The sequence below is a fragment of the Diaphorina citri genome, unplaced genomic scaffold (assembly GCF_000475195.1).
Source record: "Diaphorina citri unplaced genomic scaffold, Diaci psyllid genome assembly version 1.1 scaffold3607, whole genome shotgun sequence".
In the NCBI taxonomy this organism is placed as follows: Eukaryota; Metazoa; Arthropoda; class Insecta; order Hemiptera; family Psyllidae; genus Diaphorina; species Diaphorina citri.
In genome coordinates this window covers 1-14,984 of record NW_007381007.1, presented here as the reverse complement: position 1 = coordinate 14,984, position 14,984 = coordinate 1, and the positions used below count along the sequence as shown (strand labels likewise).

General features: G+C 38.5%; 1 protein-coding gene across 1 annotated transcript; it reads left to right on the top strand.

Annotated features, from left to right (window-relative positions):
- Nucleotides 1–1,407: 1,407 nt before the first annotated feature.
- Nucleotides 1,408–7,874, top strand: LOC103520423 (transcriptional regulator ATRX homolog; the record flags this gene model as incomplete). The annotated part of the gene is made up of 3 exons (XM_008485512.1): nucleotides 1,408–1,507; nucleotides 7,014–7,179; nucleotides 7,747–7,874. Coding segments are annotated over exons 1-3 (394 nt in total), but the record flags the coding sequence as incomplete, so codon positions are not given.
- Nucleotides 7,875–14,984: the final 7,110 nt, after the last annotated feature.

The window sequence follows — 14,984 nt, the reverse complement described above, 5'->3', positions numbered from 1 at the left end:
TATGTTTATAGTTGTGAGACTCTGTAGCAAAGATTTCCTGGTGAACTGTTGGAGAGAGCTCGTCTCTCTTTAATTTGTCTGAGGCCATCTTGCACTTTAGATATGTATCAGATTATGAAGATAAGTGTCATTCATTTTCACCTCCTGCGGAAAAAGGTGTTAAGTTAAATAATGCGCATGGGATAGTATGAGATTAATATATTTTGTGGAAAATGCAAGTGTTTATCACCATGAAGATAGTATATGGCTAATACCTAATAATGGCTATTTATTATTTTGCAGTGTAAGTTGTAGGTAAGTAGGTACCTCAAAACTTTAGCCCTGCCATAACGTATGCCCTGCCATGGGTTCAATGAGGGCTTGCATTTGTACTGATCCCTCAAATTTTTCGAGTAGGTATGCCACCTGTCTGAAGTTTAGGGAAGCTAATTATTTTGAAGAGGAGAATTGGAATGAAATATGATCAAGACAACCAGTTGATGGCAATTTCCAACATATGTATGTGCCAATGACAGGATGTTTGGATAGCAGAACTGTCTTGCTGTTTCTGGCAATTAGGTACATTTTTTAAGCCTGTTTGATGGCTTTAGTTTAGAACATTAAATTTAACAAAGTGGGGTTTTGTATGTTTTCAGCAAGCGAGACCCTGAGTCTTCCATACAGTTTTTTAAGTAGGTATGTAAAGATATCCTAAAGTAGGTAATGATCCTGATTTGATTTAGGTCTTTAGGTGGTGGTTCTCAGTAATAAAAACATTCCAAATTTGATTGTTTTGAGCGGGATTTGGGACCGGGTTCTACTTCCCAACTTACCTTCTTCCGAATGGCCTCACACCTGTAATGAATTCTTCTCTTCTTTTCCTGCAGGTTTATAATTCAATTTTTTAAGTTGTTCATTCTAAAAATTGAATTTAAACGGAAAAATTACCTACAAGAAACAAGGAATTAGGTAGGTACCGAAAAAGAACATTATTTGACATTTTCAGATTTTGAGTTTTGACACTTTTGACAAAAAAATTTCTAAGTTTCTGCGACGTTGCCAGATTGAAACGAAAATGCGAAAAGATTCGTTTACACCGATCTATTCTCTGAACGATGAATTTCCTTCTGGTGAAAGAGGCACATCCACTATTTTTGCCATTTCAAATGTTTTAGTGGATATGTCATTTGCTCGTGTGTTTTGAGAGTTAAATGAAAAGTCATAAATTTTCATTTCAAAGATCAGAGGAACAAAGTAAAAGTACCTAACCTCTAATTTAATCAATAGTTATCGTTTGTTTTGTCATAGGTAACGGTTTTTTAATAAAACCTTGGAAAAAAATCAACTTGTTACCTTGATTTAAAATGGAAAATTTCATGTTGGGTTGAATTTGGCTACGATTTGGATTTGGAACACCTGATAGACTATATGGCTATGCGATTTCAGTGGGCAGACTGGAAAGTGGAAGGCCAACTTCGTTTGGTGTTGAGACTTAAGAAAGACTATTACAGAAATGAAATGGAATTACGTGGAGATAATACAGAGTTTGGAATAGGACCTATAAACATCCATATTCATAATCTGATCTGATCTGTTCATTGGATAAATTATTAAACTTGATAAAATTAGAGAAATTTCCCTCAAATTTACCAAGTGGTATGAGGACTTTTCCAATTCAAGAACATTATTTTTCCTTTTTTCCCCGCTCTCTCAATTTTTTCTGATTTGAAAAAGTTTCGGCGGGACAGAAAATCCCAAGTTTAGCTCTTTTTTGACTTACGAGCATACATACCTAAAGTAGAAACCTATCCGACAACCCCCCACCAGCTTACCTGCACCTAATATCTTCCTCATAAAAAAGGATTTCAGGATTTTCAGGCTTAGGTATAGGATTATATTTTGTAGCTGGGGAGGGAATTTGAGCAAAGGCTGTTGTGCAAGAATTTCTGAATATGAGTAGATATAAATAAATTAGGAAAACGTGTGTAATATTACCTATACGGTACCTGTACCTATCTATAACTTCCCAGCTTATTCATCCTTTCGCGTACATATACCTACATGGGTAGGTAGGTAAGCACCTACTTATTTAGACGTTAAAGGCTTTTTTATACATAGGTAGTAGGTATTAGGTACTCTTAGTCTCATTCATTTAAAAATGTGTCCATATAATAGTGGAACTCCCCTAGTGGTTGGTTGAGTGGAAGAGCTCACTGTGTAAGAAATCTGCCTAAACAAAGCAGTCTAAACAAAGTCTCGTACATCTAATGAAAGAAAATTTGATTCATCTCAACTTTTCTGCCGAAAAAATACAAAAATCTTTTTCGTGTTAGTGTAGGCCGGGTTTTAGCTTGATAGAAGTTAATGGTACCGTATAGGTTGGTTGGTTAATGTAGGTACGAAGTAGATAGATATGAGATACCTACCGATTACTTTACCTATAGGTAAGCGTATAACCTACCCAGATATGGACCTACCTACGTACCGACCCATACATCGTAATAAAAATATTACTTAGGTGATTCCTACTAATGGTATAAGAACATACCTATATTGAATCCATAAGGCACTTACTCATAAAGTACGAAAATATCGTACTTAGGTATATGTACATATGTAATATTATATCTACCTATAAAGTAAATATACAAGTGACACATTAAAGTACCTAGTTATAGATAGGTATGTGTACCCAGGGCCGTATCTAGGATTTTGTCGAGGGGGGGGGAAGGGGTCCAATCAGTGATGTACAGGGGGGTGGATGTTTCAAATTTTCGGGGGGGGGGGGGGGGGGGGGGGGGTGGAGAAGATAGAAAAGAGGAGAGGGGTAAAAAGCTATATTAATGTTCAGAAGCACCTAATTAAAATTTCATAGGGCTACGCAACCTGTTAGCTTGTTTGTATTGGAAAATGCGGGGGTATAATATGTGGGTAGGTAGGTAGGTAGGTATATTGAAGGGGACATTTTGCGAGTGGACAGTGTGAGGGCATATTTGAAGGGGGACCAAATTAACCAGAACAAGCTCATTTAGCCTGTGAAGCTTATAGTGAAAAACTGTGGGATTTTTTTTTTTTTTTTTTTTTTTTTTTTTTTTTTTTTTTTTATGGGGGTTAAAATAAAAAGGCCACTTTATGGGCAAATTTCACAGATTTTCTGGAAATTTTTAATCTAATCGTGATAGGTACCTAGACCTGATTAGGTTTATACCGTGTTTTTTAAAAGGTCAAAAGCTCTGAAGCTTCCCACGCGCCACGTTTGTGTTACACGTGCCTTGGCCTTTGTCAGCATCAGAAAACCACAAAATACAATAATCTACATCTAGGTTCTAGGTCAGGGCTTTCCAAATAGCTATGGTGGACTGCAAGGACTTTTAAATGGTCCTTGTAGCTTTCTGATTTTTTTTTTTTATGAGGCTTGAAAGAGGGAACTGTAACTGCTAAGGTCTTATCATCCCGGAAGCGAGGAGAGAAGGAAGGCAGGATAGGAGAAAGCCAGATGTTCCGAGAACGAACCTTATCCGTTCAGGATAAAATCTGCCTCAGGCGGGAATCGAACCAGCGACCTAGCGCTTACAAGGCAGATACGCTGCCAACCAAGCTAACTATTAGGTTGGCTAACCGTCTCCTTGGTCTCCACACTAAATTGACTTCTGGAAAACTGCCTAACATTTGGCCTGCAGTATGCAGTATATTATTAGGCGCCGGGGCAACATTATCCAAATTGAATGTCTGCCCTCCGCCTCCCTCTTCTTTATCTCTCTCTTCTCCCTCCCGCTTTCTCCCCTTCTGTTTCTCTCTCTCTCTCTCTCCCTCTCTCTCCCTTCCCCTCTCTCTTTCCCTCCTTCCCTCTCTCTTTCCCTCCTTCTCTTTTTTACGTATTGTATGTTACTTCATCAGGCGAAAAATTGAGAATCAATGCATTCAACACTGAATAGTGAATCAATTAATTCGCTGTAAACTGTACCTATGAAGGTGCAATGTATCTAGCTATCTAGTATGTAGGTACATTCCTCATTTGATCTGCCGTAAAATTCTTCAGATCTTCAGAAGAATTCAATTCATCGCGGTGTTTATTTATTTATTTTATTTTATTTTATTTTTTTTTTTACCAAAAATGTGAGAACCGATTGACCAGTCATATCTCGCTTATACCTATAAGTATCTATTACCTATCACCGGTACCTATTACCTATGATACCTTCTCTGTTACGTATAATACCTGCAGTTCTGCACTAGAGGCATGCTATTTCATAGGTAATAGAAGCCATGCTATGGCCACAACAAATTGATTCCGGTATGTACGTCGGCAAACTCAATTATTTTTAAGGTTTTTTTTTCGAGTAACAGAAATAGATCTGAAAAACCAAACCCGAGCGAGAGAAATCGGAGAAAACCAGCAATCGAGTCGATTGGAAAAACTGATTAAAATACGAGGAAAACTGATCGAATTAAAATGTATAGTGAAAACATTCTGGTATTAAATAAATTAATTTGAAACAGTAGGTACCTACGTAAGTACACGTACCTATACAGATTCCTACGTAGGTAATTATAGGAATTATAATATCTAATCTATTCAAGTGTTTTTTATGAGATTTATTGAAAATTCCATTCTGTAGATAACATATATTAAAGATGGTACCTATCTCAAAGCTAAGATGCTTAGAAAATAAATACATCCTATACGTATTTTTAAAAGATTCACTAATACTCGTATTTCAAATGGTGCCAATAGTGTAAAGGGGTGAAAAGGAATGGAAAATTAAAAGTGAAAAATGTCCCAAATTTTTTGCACTCAAGTGTGTCACATCAAACCAGAATATGAACTGTTTTTACCTCGACACAGAAATACAGTCTGTAACTATGGAATCATACCTACTGTCAGACTGAATATGGGATCACCCACTTATTGTCTCTTATAACTTATAACTGTGTATTCACTGTTATGATAGGATGATACAAAGATTTCAATGTCACCCACTCTCTGTTTATACTTAAAGCTCGATTCCCACTTCATCACACTTCGCTCAAAATATCTGATGAGAGGCATATTACGGGATGGGTGTGCTGCGACACAGACCACACGAGTCTCATGTAGCAGTTGTTTCATTGCTGCGAAAACGGCGGTGAATCACTCATCTTTTGAAAAAGAAAAAAAATCTATAGTAAGATTTTTAACGTCACTGAATGACTGCCAAGTTTTTAAGTGACGGGGGTTTTACCCTTCATTCGGTGACAAGCTACTCGCCTACTCAAATGAACCTCACTCAGCCTGAGTGGGGCCGGGAAAAGCCAGAATTACTCAGATGTTCACCCATTCGGATAACATCAACTACGCAAAATGTTTCAAACGTCACGTCACAAAAATCTTTTTTACAACTCTCAGGGAAACCCAAATAAAATGAACTCTACTATCGCAAATTGCCTACTATAACGTCAGTTAACCCAATTTCCATTAAGAGCTGTTCGTTTTCACTAGAAATAGAAACTAGAAGGAAGTGACTCAGTTTAGTGAGTGTACCCTGGTCCGCGGGTAAAACATAGAATTCTTATCATTTTGACCGGAAATACAACAGCTGATAAGTACTGATAACACAGGAAAGCGGCAAAATGACACAAATATGTAGGACGAGTGTAAAACAATTAAAACACACGTACAATTCGTACAGACCTACAAACGTTTCTATTAGAAAACACGATAGTACGCGGGTTTTCAAGAATACGCTGATTTCAATGGAAATTTTACAGTGGTGTGTCATGAGCTCTGCTGATTGCTGGTGGTCTGGAACCCAGGTTGAATGATCACTACATCACTCACTATTTTCAGTAAGTGGTTATCAGGGGGTTTAGTCTGGCTGGGGGGACTTTAAACAGGGAGTCTACCAGCCTGAAATTTCCTTTGCTGAAGAAATAGCAAAAGTTGAGTGCGAAGGGCATCCCCTCGTAAAAATTTTGTAGTCAAAACCAAATGTCAGCCCAAAGCAATCACCTTATGGTTAATTGAGAGTGAGACGAAAAACGCCAACCCGTCTGATAGTGGGAAAATGCGAAAGAAAGAGGGACCACACGAAGTCTCATGTAGCAGTTGTTTCATTGCTGCGAAAACGGCGGTGAAACACTCATCTTTTGAAAAACAAAAAGAAAAAATCTATAGTAAGATTTTTAACGTCACTGAATGACTGCCAAGTTTTAAGGTGATGGGGGTTTTACCCTTCATTCGGTGACAAGCTACCCGCCTACTCAAATGAACCTCACTCAGCCTGAGTGGGGCCGGGAAAAGCCAGAATTACTCCGATGTTCACCCATTCGGATACCATCAACTACGCAAAATGTTTCAAACGTCACGTCACAAAAATCTTTTTTACAACTCTCAGGGAAACCCAAATAACATACACTCTACTATCGCAAATTGCCTACTATAACGTCAGTTAACCCAATTTCCAGTAAGAGCTGTTCATTATCACTAGAAATAGAAACTAGAAGGAAGTGACTCAGTTTAGTGAGTGCACCCTGGTCCGCGGGTAGAACATAGAATTCTTATCATTTTGACCGGAAATACAACAGCTGATAAGTACTGATAACACAGGAAAGCGGCAGAATGACACAAATATGTAGTAGGACGAGTGTAAAACAATTAAAACACACGTACAATTCGTACAAACCTACAAACGTTTCTATTAGAAAACACGATAGTACGCGGGTTTTCAAGAATATACGCTGATTTCAATGGAAATTTCACAGTGGTGTGTCATGAGCTCTGCTGATGGTCTGGAACCCAGGTTGAATGATCACTACATCACTCACTATTTTCAGTAAGTGGTTATCAGGGGGTTTAGTCTGGCTGGGGGACTTTAAACAGGGAGTCTACCAGCCTGAAATTTCCTTTGCTGAAGAAATAGCAAAAGTTGAGTGCGAAGGGCATTTTTCACTCCTTTTTCTGTAGGAATAGGAATGGACCTCTCATTCATAATTGTTACTCAAATGTTTGTCTTCTCTGATTTTTTCTTCTTTTTTTTTTCTATTTATATTTTCAGGTGGTGAGCCAGTCGTATCCGAGGAAGAGAAGGAAGAAGAGGCCGAAGCTCAGTTCTGGTGGACAAACCTGGTGTCTGATGAAGACATTGAAGATATCACCAATAGTAACAAGCTACTGGCGTTCATGTTTGTACTCAAACAATGTGAAGAAATTGGAGACAAATTGTAAGTTGAAAACTAGGGACCTCAAAACGTGTTTTGGCACTAAAAATTGACCATCGGAAATTTCACCCGATTACATGACTTTCCTTCCTATAGGATAAGGAAAGTCAGAAAAGAATCTTGACAAAAAAAAGTTTGGTATTGAAAGATTATGATAAAATAAAATAATCTTCAAGTTCATGATATGTGTAGCCTTTCAACCTCTGATTCTGAGTTAATCTAATTTTTAAAAGAATTTTTAACAGTAATGACTTGAGTTGTCAAGCACGAATGCTTGTTACAACTGTAGTTCTTCGATCATTACTATGCTAAATTTTATGACTTGACTTGTCACAATTGATATGACTTGACTAGTTGATTCGTGGAATAGAATAGAATATACCTTGTTTATCCTACTCTAAGGAGATTAAAAAGTCCCTTCACCCCAGCAGTCTAAACAAGGTCTCGTGTATTTTATGGGTTTAATACCTTGGCCGTTTAATAACCTGTGGGTTTAATACCGAGCCTTAGGAACAGTGCTAAGGCTTCAAAATTTTCTTCCTTCTCTCATAATAGCCCTTTTGGTTTCAGGTTGGTGTTCAGTCAATCTCTCGAAACCCTATCACTGCTAGAATATTTCCTCAATAGGATAGACGAGGCGTCTCAAGATGGAACTCTGGATCAGAATCTGTCTCAGTTCCAAGCATCCTGGACACTAGGTATGTGTAACAGGAGGACGCGGGTTCGATCCCAGCCGAGGCATGTAATCTTAGTCTCATTCATTTAAAAATGTGTCCATATAATAGTGGAACTCCCCTAGTGGTTGGTTGAGTGGAAGAGCTCACTGTGTAAGAAATCTGCCTAAACAAAGCAGTCTAAACAAAGTCTCGTACATCTAATGAAAGAAAATTTGATTCATCTCAACTTTTCTGCCGAAAAAATACAAAAATCTTTTTCGTGTTAGTGTAGGCCGGGTTTTAGCTTGATAGAAGTTAATGGTACCGTATAGGTTGGTTGGTTAATGTAGGTACGAAGTAGATAGATATGAGATACCTACCGATTACTTTACCTATAGGTAAGCGTATAACCTACCCAGATATGGACCTACCTACGTACCGACCCATACATCGTAATAAAAATATTACTTAGGTGATTCCTACTAATGGTATAAGAACATACCTATATTGAATCCATAAGGCACTTACTCATAAAGTACGAAAATATCGTACTTAGGTATATGTACATATGTAATATTATATCTACCTATAAAGTAAATATACAAGTGACACATTAAAGTACCTAGTTATAGATAGGTATGTGTACCCAGGGCCGTATCTAGGATTTTGTCGAGGGGGGGGGAAGGGGTCCAATCAGTGATGTACAGGGGGGTGGATGTTTCAAATTTTCGGAGTCTCCCTTACAGTAAAGGAGAAAAAAGAATCCCAAGGGTGGGGGCGCCCCCCCCCCAAAAAAAAAATACTGTCCTGTGTATACCTAATATTGTTCTTGGTTGCGCAACTCCATAGCGTATCTAATCTTACGCCTTGTGATCACACCACACACTTGACATCACCCAATATTATGTGACAATATTTTACACTTGTCTAGTCTAGAATAATATCGTCGTCACTTAGCAGGAATTGTGGTGAATCCAGTATTTAGTGAATCCATTGTGATTTAACACGTTTAAATGTTTTTATACAACTTGAGGCGTGAGATCTTTGTCTGTGTTGTTTGGGTTAAATCTTGTAGCTATCTACCTTTTATTCCACTTTTTCTAGGTCTTCTTAACGGCCCGGGCAATCGACTTGAAACAATGCCCAAGTACCTTTGTCTAACAGCCCTTGATTTTCGAGTTTCGGCTTGAAAAAAATTTCAGGGGAAATCAGGCCTATATCCAGAATCATTTTGAGGGGAGGGAGTGGATGCTCCCCTAAATTTCGCCCTGGGGGGGAGTAGTTACCTAGGCGTAGCTCAAGAGAGCATTCCACAATACTTTTAGCTGTTTGAGTACCTACCTGCACACCACCTGAAAATCTCTTGTTTTAGAATAGTAGGTTGATAATGTGTTGAAGTTCTAATCTGATTCCTGTACTTCTTGATATATGTAATTACAATTTATTCCTGAACTTATTGCTATAATAATTACCATCCTACCATCTTACAATCTTTAATATCTGTTCTGTGTACATTGATGGGCAAAGAAGAACTGCTTATTGTCTTTACAGTTAGGTATAATTATGCTGTAGTTATCATGACATACTATAGTGTGTCTCTATACGTAGCATGGCCCGATGTACTTGTTTCTCGTGACCTAATGCGAACATGGAGTAAAATTGCCTACATCCTAAACAATCCATAAAGATGTATGGCATGTTCAAATCATTGCATTGAATTAATTAGAATGAAGCGACTGAAGCCACTTCTAAGGTAGAAGAAACTAGGAACACGCTACTATCACGTCATGTGAGCTCACGTGACGTGATAGTAGTGTTTCTACTTTTACGTTCGAGTAGATGGAAGCTATTGAAGCCACTTCCAAACAATGCAACCATGATTGAAGTAGTGTTTGTCGCCGAAAGGAGGGTAAAAGCCCCGTCAATAATAAGTACAATGACGTTAAACTTAAAGAAGACAAGAATGCTACAATATTACAAAGTTCCCTAACAATGAAACTTTTGGGTAAACTTTTTAATACCCCATAGCGTATCTAATCTTACGCCTTGTGATCACACCACACACTTGACATCACCCAATATTATGTGACAATATTTTACACTTGTCTAGTCTAGAATAATATCGTCGTCACTTAGCAGGAATTGTGGTGAATCCAGTATTTAGTGAATCCATTGTGATTTAACACGTTTAAATGTTTTTATACAACTTGAGGCGTGAGATCTTTGTCTGTGTTGTTTGGGTTAAATCTTGTAGCTATCTACCTTTTATTCCACTTTTTCTAGGTCTTCTTAACGGCCCGGGCAATCGACTTGAAACAATGCCCAAGTACCTTTGTCTAACAGCCCTTGATTTTCGAGTTTCGGCTTGAAAAAAATTTCAGGGGAAATCAGGCCTATATCCAGAATCATTTTGAGGGGAGGGAGTGGATGCTCCCCTAAATTTCGCCCTGGGGGGGAGTAGTTACCTAGGCGTAGCTCAAGAGAGCATTCCACAATACTTTTAGCTGTTTGAGTACCTACCTGCACACCACCTGAAATTCTCTTGTTTTAGAATAGTAGGTTAATAATGTGTTGAAGTTCTAATCTGATTCCTGTACTTCTTGATATATGTAATTACAATTTATTCCTGAACTTATTGCTATAATAATTACCATCCTACCATCTTACAATCTTTAATATCTGTTCTGTGTACATTGATGGGCAAAGAAGAACTGCTTATTGTCTTTACAGTTAGGTGTAATTATGCTGTAGTTATCATGACATACTATAGTGTGTCTCTATACGTAGCATGGCCCGATGTACTTGTTTCTCGTGACCTAATGCGAACATGCAGTAAAATTGCCTACATCCTAAACGTCTCATAAGGAAAGATGTAATTGATGTTCAAACCATTACATTGAAATTGAATTAATTAGAATGAAGCCAAAGAGAAAGAATGAAATAATAATACTTATTAATGGAACTCATTCTAAAAGAAAATTATGCAGAGAGTTTGACAGAAAACAAGACAAGAAAGCTACAATATTACAAAGTTCCCTAACAATAAAACTTTTGGGTAAACTTTTTAATACCCAATTAAGTTTGGAACATTGACGTTTTTAGAACCATCATAAAGTACCTACTTAGCCAGGTACCTGTACCTACTACCTACCTAACTTAATTTATGAAAAATTATGTTGGCAAAAAAGCAGGTAGGTATTTTTGGAAAAATAAAATTAATGTAGGACGATAGATACATACCTGACTAAATTCTGCTTAGAAGTTTCTACGGTAGAACGGTAGGTAAGTTTTGAGCCAATAAATTTCGGCTTTTTTTTTTTTTTTTTGGAGTTAATTAAAAAAACTGAAACCCATCCATGGTACCTACCGAAGTTGTAATTTAGAATTTAGATGGAGACGTATTCTAATTTAATTTCTCAGCGGGAGAGGGTCGCGAGAGATGAATGGAGGAATCCAGGCTCAGGTGCTATGACTATAGAAGCTGGTAGCTATTAGCTTGTAATTTACGGGTCCTGGGGTTTCGGGGGCCATTTAGGAAATTATGGCACCAAAGTATAATTAAGACACCTAGCCCAGTGGTTCTAAACTTGCGAGCAATCTGGTTAGGTAGTCAGGTACCTCAAAAAGGGTAAAACAGAGCAAGCGATTTGATTAATTTGACAGCAATGATCAGTAAGCTTTTGCTTATTTATTCTGCTGAAATAAGACATAAAAAGTCCCTTTACCTCAGAAGTAGGCTACTACTGTTATTGTTGTCAAACTCTCAAGCAATGTTGAGGATTAAATTCCAGACCTCGTCTGGAATTGAACCCACGCCCTCCTGAATACACCACTGCATAAAAAGGTAGATGCTAGGGTTGTACCGGGTTTTTACGTCAATGTATTAGGGGTTGGGCAGGGCCAAAATATGAAATTTACGAGGAACGACATAAATTATCAGCTTTTCCTGTGCAATTTATGTGTCCGCTGGCTCTTCTTTATCATCTATCCTTCCTTAGCTATCCCTATTTCCTTCGATTAAATGTATTTCTTATACATACCTGTGTAGGTATACTTAGTTCCTACTTTATGTCTTGATTACCTAAATCTATACTTCCCCATTTTATTCTATAAATTCAGTCTTTTTGACTTTCCTTATCCTGTACGTCCTAGAGAAAAGAAAGTAGATTTTTTTCCAAGAGGTTTGACAGAGGGAACTGTAACTGCTAAGGTCCTATCGTCCCGAAAACGAACAGAAAAGGAAGACAGGATAGGAGAAATTTAGCCGTTCCGAGAACGAACCTTATCTATTCAGGATGAAATCCGGCCCGGGCAGGAATCGAATCGAAGGAGGGGAAGGAAGAATGGAGAAACGAGGATAAACGAGAAGAGGAGGGGAAGGAAGAATGGAAAAACGAGGATAAAGGAGAAGAGGAGGGGAAAGAAGAATGGAGAAACGAGGATAAAGGAGAAGAGGAGCAGAAGGAAGAATGGAGAAACGAGGATAAAGGAGAAGAGGAGGGGAAGGAAGAATAGAAAAACGGGGATAAAGGAGAAGAGGAGGAGAAGGAAGAATGGAGAAACGAGGATAAAGGAGAAGAGGAGGAGAAGGAAGAATGGAGAAACGAGGATAAAGGAGAAGAGGAGGAGAAGGAAGAATGGAGAAACGAGGATAAAGGAGAAGAGGAGGAGAAGGAAGAATGGAGAAACGAGGATAAAGGAGAAGAGGAGGAGAAGGAAGAATGGAGAAACGAGGATAAAGGAGAAGAGGAGGAGAAGGAAGAATGGAGAAACGAGGATAAAGAGGGGGGGAGGGGGGGGGTGGAGAAGATAGAAAAGAGGAGAGGGGTAAAAAGCTATATTAATGTTCAGAAGCACCTAATTAAAATTTCATAGGGCTACGCAACCTGTTAGCTTGTTTGTATTGGAAAATGCGGGGGTATAATATGTGGGTAGGTAGGTAGGTAGGTATATTGAAGGGGACATTTTGCGAGTGGACAGTGTGAGGGCATATTTGAAGGGGGACCAAATTAACCAGAACAAGCTCATTTAGCCTGTGAAGCTTATAGTGAAAAACTGTGGGATTTTTTTTTTTATTATTTTTTTTTATGTGGGTTAAAATAAAAAGGCCACTTTATGGGCAAATTTCACAGATTTTCTGGAATTTTTTAATCTAATCGTGATAGGTACCTAGACCTGATTAGGTTTATACCGTGTTTTTTAAAAGGTCAAAAGCTCTGAAGCTTCCCACGCGCCACGTTTGTGTTACACGTGCCTTGGCCTTTGTCAGCATCAGAAAACCACAAAATACAATAATCTACATCTAGGTTCTAGGTCAGGGCTTTCCAAATAGCTATGGTGGACTGCAAGGACTTTTAAATGGTCCTTGTAGCTTTCTGATTTTTTTTTTTTATGAGGCTTGAAAGAGGGAACTGTAACTGCTAAGGTCTTATCATCCCGGAAGCGAGGAGAGAAGGAAGGCAGGATAGGAGAAAGCCAGATGTTCCGAGAACGAACCTTATCCGTTCAGGATAAAATCTGCCTCAGGCGGGAATCGAACCAGCGACCTAGCGCTTACAAGGCAGATACGCTGCCAACCAAGCTAACTATTAGGTTGGCTAACCGTCTCCTTGGTCTCCACACTAAATTGACTTCTGGAAAACTGCCTAACATTTGGCCTGCAGTATGCAGTATATTATTAGGCGCCGGGGCAACATTATCCAAATTGAATGTCTGCCCTCCGCCTCCCTCTTCTTTATCTCTCTCTTCTCCCTCCCGCTTTCTCCCCTTCTGTTTCTCTCTCTCTCTCTCTCCCTCTCTCTCCCTTCCCCTCTCTCTTTCCCTCCTTCCCTCTCTCTTTCCCTCCTTCTCTTTTTTACGTATTGTATGTAATGTTACTTCATCAGGCGAAAAATTGAGAATCAAAATCAATGCATTCAACACTGAATCAATGAATTCGCTGTAAACTGTACCTATGAAGGTACAATGTATCTAGTATGTAGGTACATTCCTCATTCGATCTGCCGTAAAATTCTTCAGATCTTCAGAAGTATTCAATTCATCGCGGTGTTTATTTATTATTTTTTTTATTTATTTATTTTTTCTTAGGTACCAAAAATGTGAGAACCGATTGACCAGTTATATCTCGCTTATACCTATGAGTATCTATTACCTATTACCGGTACCTATTATCTATGATACCTTCTCTGTTACGTATAATACCTGCAGTTCTGCACTGGAGGCATGCTATTTCATAGGTAATAGAAGCCATGCTATGGCCACAACAAATTATTCCGGTATGTACGTCGGCAAACTCAATTATTTTTAAGGTTTTTTTTCGAGTAACAGAAATAGATCTGAAAAACCAAACCCGAGCGAGAGAAATCGGAGAAAACCAGCACTCGAGTCGATTGGAAAAACTGATTAAAACACGAGGAAAACTGATCGAATTAAAATGTATAAGGGAAAACATTCTGGTATTAAATAAATTAATTTGAAACAGTAGGTACCTACGTAAGTACACGTACCTATACAGATTCCTACGTACATAGGCGGTTCTTGCCTAAATTTTTGGGGGGGCTTGATTTAGCTTTATGTAAAAAAAATTTGGTGTGAACATCACACGACTTTCCTTATCCTATTGAATTGATGCTTATTTGAGTATTATTTGACCCTAACTTTTACCATATCTCTAACCGTTTAGTCGGTATAGCTGAAAACCGCCAAAAACAGTCGAAATCCGTCCAAAAGCGATTCTAACCGTTTAGTCGGTATAGCTGAAAACCGCCAAAAAACGGTCGAAATCCGTCCAAAAGCGGTCAAAATACCGCCAAGCGCAGCACCTATCTCAACTAAACGTTTTCTGTTGCATCCTTGTCACATTTGTGACCTACATACTAAATTTCAAGTCTCTAGCTCATACCGTTCCCGAGATATTGTTAAACTAGACCCAAAACCGCCAAAAAGCGGTAAAATGCCGCCAACCGTCACCGATCTTAACCAAAAGTTTCGTGTCGCATCCTTGTCACATTTGACAGCTACATACCAAATTTCAAGTCGCTAGCTATTACCGTTCTCGAGATATTTTGTTTAGAGACAGACACACACACGGACCAATGGCTGAAACTTGGATTTAGGCTCTAGGGACCTCAAAACGTGTTTTGGCACTAAAAA